We start from the raw sequence: 6,670 nt of genomic DNA on the forward strand, positions 1-6,670 counted from the left end.
CATTAATTACATACTTTAAAAAAAGTAAAAAATTGAATATAAATAATGATAAGAGAGAAATAACATTTTCTTATTAAAAGAAAAGTTGAAGATTAAGAGGGAAATAATTTTTTTTGGAATATAAAAAAAATTAAAGTTGGAGTGTAGAGTGGATAAAATAATTTTGTATTTATAATGATATTTGTAATAATAATGTATTTGAAATGTCACACTAAATTTTAATAAAAAAACATTATATTTTTTTATATTAATATAGTCGGGTATCAGATAGGGTTTGAGTTTCGCACACTTCCATTGTCGATCCTGTACCGGTCGTGTATCTCACATCCTCAATGTCCCGAACCCAACTCTGAACCCGATTTAAAATATCCAAACTCAACTATCGAATATTCACGAATATCATCATAAGATCATCTCCAACCCACCTGCAAACTCATATCTATAATAGGTTTTAGCCTTCCAACCCACCTGCAAACTCAACTGCATTTTGAGTTTTTCTGCAAATTCTCTCTACTCCGAACCCAAATTTGCAGGGACACTGTTTATATACTCAAAAGTTTTCAAAATTTTCATTTCAGTCATTTTAATTTGTTTTTAATTAATTTACATAACTTATTTATATTTTAATTTGTTTACATATTTTATTTATTTATATAATTTATTTATATTTTAATTTATTTATATTATACTTTATTTATATGTTTAATTAATGATAATTTTAATAAGGTTTGTTTTGTTGTATTTTTTTGTTTGTGAAATATAATTTGTGTTTATTTAATAATGTTTAATTTGTTTTATGCAGTTATATAAATAATTAATTTATGATTAAAATTTAAAAGTAATTAATAAGTTGTTGTAAAGTTATGGGTTTAATTTGTAATTTGAAAAAATTAAAAATTATATACTATAAAAAAGAATATCCTGAGAATATTCTTTTGAGTTTGAGTTTGGGTTTTGGTTTGGAGATGAATTAATGTTTGATGGAATGTTTACTGCATTTTGGGTTTGAGAATAGGTATTTGAGTTGAAGATGACCTAAGGGTATTCATTTTAGGGATGTCAATTGCGAGGTTCAGAGCGAGAAATACATTTACCATCCCGACCCATTTTTATTTTGGCAAAATTTTTAATACCATCCCCGTCCCGTTCGGTTTCGAAAAATCCCCGCATGACATCATTTATAAAATATTTTATAAAAAATAAAAAATTATATAATTTTTTTTTAATATAATATATTGTAATATATTTAAAAAATATATTATTATAAAAAATAAACTTATAACTCTTGTAAATATAATTAATAAATAAATATATTAGTGATTTTATATATTTAATTATGTTTATAGTGTTTGGGGTAGAATCAGGGTGAGATTGGTGTGGTCGATCAGGGCAGTGGACACAAATCCTATTTTCGTTCGATTTTGGAGAAAAATTATCCAAAACGAAGTAATTCGGTTCAATTACAGAAAGATTGTTTCAAAATTTCATTCTTAGTTCATCGTCATCCCTAAACACTCCCCATAGAGATCAAATCCTCATTAATTTTAAATATTTAAATGAGAATAAATAAATTATTTATTATATGAGTTTAAAAAATATATATTAATATTTTAATTTAATTAATCTTTTTATTTAATATTTAAAATATCAAATTATATTTATCTAATTATACAGTTTAATATATAAAATTTATTAATTAATATATAAGCGTATATGGTTTTAATATATTTTTCATATATTAATTTTTAATATTATCAAATTAACTATTATAAAATAGTAATTCTGAGTTCATATCAAATATGATTTTTATTCAAATTTTATTTAAATAATAAAATTTTATAAGTGAAGAGACTAAAAATATTAATATAATAATAAATTTGAAGAGGTAAATTAAATATAGATAATTAACATATAAACAATTACTAACCCAATTCGGATGGGAGTTTTTATAAAACTTTACCGGGAAAAATATTAATGATTGGTGATGATTTTAAGGAGTTGTTGATTATTTTTTTATTTTTTTTAAAAAAAGACTCAAATGTATTTATATATATAAATAAAATAAAAAATAATAATTTAAAATATAGAATATTTTAATATTTTTATTAATAAAATAAATGATTTAATTATTAAGGAGTGATTAATTAAGAATTAATTTTATTCAAATTATTTTAAAAACCCACATAAAAGAAGGCCTAAGAGTTATACTTAGAATCTTAGATCATCTCTAATAGGGGTGTTCAATATTTGGTCTGAACTGAATATCCGACCGAATTCGAATTCACCGAATTCGAATAAACCGAATTCGAATTTCATTTTCGGTTTTCGAATCGAATTTCAAACCAATTCGAATTTAAATACGGTTTTCGAATTGGTTTTCGAGTTTGGGTTCCAACTCGAAAACCAAACCGAAAACCGAATTCATTTTTTATTATTTATTCTTCCAAACTTAACTTAAGAATAAGTTCAAAATAATCAAACTAGAATATTTTGAATTAAGATTTATAATAAAAGAAAAAAATAAAACAAAAACACTAATGGTTTAGTGGTAGAATAGTACCCTATCATGGTATAGACCTCGGGTTCAATTTTTGGTTGGTACATTTTATTTTGAGTTTAAAATAAAAGAATATTGAATTCGGTTTGAATTCGAATTATTCGAAGTTCGAACCGAATATAAAATTCGAATTCAGTTCGGTTTAATTAGAATTTATTCAAATTCGGTTCGGTTTTCGAATTGACGAAAAAAAAACAAAAAATTCGAAGAAACCGAATTGAGAAACTCGAATAACCCGCAACCGAACCGATGAACACCCCTAATCTCTAACCCACCTCCTATGTACCCAAATTCAGGATGGACTTCTTCGCTCAATCCCACCAAAACCAAAACACAAAATGATTTTCCAAGATACTACTCAAATACCCAATTTTTTTTAAAAAATAAATTAATCTTCTAATTAGTAATATAGGTTAATTTTATATATTTAAGTTTTTATATAATTTATTTATAGGTTAAATTTTTTTTATTCTATATTTTTTTATTTTATTTTTTTATTAATATTTTTTTTATGTATTAAATGTGAATTTAAAATAATAAACACCCTTTCTAAAAAATGCTAAAAAACAAATTTACAATTTTGTTTGATTTTAATTTATAAAGTTGATAAATATATATATTATTTAAAAAATTAAAAAATTAATTTTAAAAATATATTTTAACAATATTTTTTTTTAATTTGAAAATGAGTGTTTGGATTGTTGATGAATTAATATTTTATGAGACATTATAAAACATTTTGAGTTGAGAATGATTTTTTGATTGGAAATGACCTTATTTTTTAATTTAAAAAATATATATTTTTATTAATAAATTAAGTAATATAATTAGTTAGAATATAACCATTAATTTTTTAAAAATATTTGAATTTTAGAAAGATAAATTTTTATATATAAAATTTAAATTTAAATTTTATAAAATTAAAATAAATTTTTGAATTGATAAATTATCTCGTCATACAAAACTAATCAAATAAGCATGTAAAGAAACAAATTAGGATCACATTAATTTTATTTTTTAATTCAAGTATAATTAAATATTATATCAATTCAGTCATGTCTTGTCAATTACTTATATTAATATAAAATTTTTATTTTTTTAAATTAATCATAAAAAAATATTATTTCATTATATTTAACTAATTATATTATTTAATTCATTAATAAAATATTATTTATTTATATACCTTTAAATATTTTCTCTTTATATATTTTATCGAATAAAATAATATTTTTTAAAATCAACACCAATCAATATTTATAATTAACATTTTTTAAAAATAATATTTTTAAATCAATATTCATTAATAATATTCTTTATAATTTAATATTTTTAAACTATAATTAAATATTTTCCATTCTGATTTAATTTAATTTATTTATTAAAATATTTAATACCTTCTATTTAAAACTAAATAAATAAAATTTTCATTACTTTTTAATATTTTTTAAAGTCTTTTTAGAAAAAAAAAAAAAAAAACCATCTTCTCAATACAAAGAAACAACATTTTTTTACAAAATAACCACCGACCAACATTTTTCAAATAATCCCATATTTATTTTAAATATCTACATCCCAACAAACGTGTGTTTTCCTGTTTAATAAGAGTTCAATTATGTAACGTGCAGAGACAGAATGAAGAAAACAGACATATATTAGCAACCAGACTCTGTCCAAATTCTGCACTGTCCCTTCCTTCTTCACTCAGAAGAATCTCAGAAGAATTTCTTCATTATTCATTCAACTATTTGTCCCCCGGAATTGTTCAGATTTATCATTACAACTGTTAAGCACCTAAACCTAATACATCTCTGTCAAATTGTCCCCGGAATTGTTCAGATTTATCATTACAAGTGTAAAACACATATAGGTTAACCTAATACAGATCTGTCAAATTGTCCCAAATTGTTCAGATCTATCATTACAAGTGTTAAAACACCTAAACCTAATACAGATCTGTCAAATTGTTCCCCGATTTGTTCAGATTTATCATTACAAGTGTTAAAAACCAAAACCTAAACCTAGTACAGATATGTCATTACAACTGACCTAATTCATTCAGATATGTCATTACAACTGTTAACCACTTAAACTGATAGATCAGAAGACTTATTTCAGAATAAACTGATAGATCATAAAGCTTTATATCTTTCTTTAGATTCTCCATATGCAATCAAATTTTACCTTTTTGAATTCAATCACTCAACATCCCAAGAATTTTTTTCCATTATTAAAGTACAATATCCAATATTGCATTATCAGACCCTCAATAATAAACAATGGGGAAAGTAAGCTAGGTTCTATACAAAATCTCAATAGATACATGATTTTCATCATCATCATTAATCATTTGTTGAAAACAATCAACTATTAATAGGGATAACTAGCTAATCCTAAGTCAACATTACTTTAAGAACCTAACATTCCTTCATAAGGTCAATTAGTATATTCTAATTAACAAAAATACAACAACTACAATTTAAACTACTAAAACAGTAACAACACTGATTTAAAACAAACAAACAAATTTATTAGAAACTACTAATACAACATCATCATCATATTGTAGCAACTAACAACAACCACAACAACATTCAAAAAAAAAAAAAAACATTATTAGAAATTGATGATAGATCATAGATATCCATCATCAACATAGTCCAAAATTTTGGAAACCAACCCCAAAATTTCAAAAACAAACTAAAAGAACATGCATCATCAACATCATCACAGTCCAAACACCATGGATCTAATTAACAGTGACCTAATTAGAAACCATGTTGTTTAATTAAGTTCCTCTTCTCTTCTTAATTCATTCATCCAAGGAAAACAGATTTACCCTTCTTCTCCTTCTTCTTGATTGTGATCCCTTTCATCATGTCAAGCTCCACAGTCCACGAGCCCAGCGACTCCTTCCTTTTCTTCTTCTGCGGCATTGGACTAGTAACCTCATCCTCATCCTCCTCATCCTCTTCCTCAACCAGTACTCTTTTCCCTTTAGCCTTTTCCTCAAGGGCTTTCTTTCTATCAGCCTTTTCATCAACAACAACTTTTTTTCCAATAAGCTTTTCCTGATCAGCAGCAGCAGCAGCTTTTTTTCCATACTCTTCATCAGTATCAACATCTGCTTTCCTTATACCAGCAACTCCAGTGAAAGGCGTCCAGATAGAAACCCTTTTCTCGTTTTCGCCCTCGAACTCAATAGGACGAAAACCCAGGCAGAGATACTCACCGCTCTTGGCAACATCAGCCGGAGGTGGCGAGTCAAGTGGCACACCAGTGAATCCTCGCATGCATTTGTTGTTTCTGCACCTTAAACAACAATCCTTGAAAATGCTATGGAATTCGTAAACATAGTAACAGTAAGGACAAATCGTCCAGAATGTTTCGTCCGATGCACATTCATAGTCTTCTCCCGAGGATTCGAAGATTTGGAGGGCGTTGTCGAAGGCGGCTTTTTTGTCGGGGTCTGAAAGCACCTTACAAGCGTCTTGGACGAGGTCGAAAGCGCATTGGACGAAAGGGAACTTGTTTATGTTAGGGTTTATGAGAGTGTAGAACTCCTTGAAACGAGTCTTGACAAGTTGAGGATTGTCGGAATAGCGAGGGACGCCCAGGATAGCGTACCAGTCAAGCCTTCCGTTGCCGAAACGGCGTTCGGAAGCGGCCATGACTTCAGAGATGGCGACGATTTCGGAAGCGGGGACTGCAATGGCTGGGTCGGAATGTTGGAGTTGGAGGTCTAAGGCGAATCTCCGGGAAGACTCGAAATTGCGGGAAAGGAGTAAATTCACGGCAACTAGCAATTCCTGAGTAGCCATTTGAGCGGTGCAGGCAGGCAGGCAGGCAATAGTATGCAGTAAGTAGTCAAGGTTGAAGAAGAAGGAGAGAACTGTGTTAATGGCTATTGACAACAGTCTGCTTATGTAGGACAAACTTCATCGGTGTGACCCACTCAAAGATTCCGATTTCCAAAGTCTTGTTTGATTTTGGGGTTAATTTCATTTTCATTTATCAACAAATTTAAAATAAATTATCAACTACAAAATATATGACTACCTTCATATTTTGAGTTTAAACACAATTTTTTATTTACCTTCATCATTTGACAAA

The 6,670-nt window shown here is 27.0% G+C and overlaps 1 protein-coding gene across 1 annotated transcript; it reads right to left on the bottom strand.

The window, feature by feature from the left end:
- Nucleotides 1-5,373: 5,373 nt before the first annotated feature.
- LOC124916109 lies at nt 5,374-6,378 on the bottom strand. Its single transcript, XM_047456843.1, has one exon. It carries the CDS (start codon nt 6,376-6,378, stop codon nt 5,374-5,376), a length of 1,005 nt encoding a protein of 334 aa, XP_047312799.1.
- Nucleotides 6,379-6,670: the final 292 nt, after the last annotated feature.

This window comes from Impatiens glandulifera, chromosome 9, assembly GCF_907164915.1.
Source record: "Impatiens glandulifera chromosome 9, dImpGla2.1, whole genome shotgun sequence".
Lineage (NCBI taxonomy): Eukaryota > Viridiplantae > Streptophyta > Magnoliopsida > Ericales > Balsaminaceae > Impatiens > Impatiens glandulifera.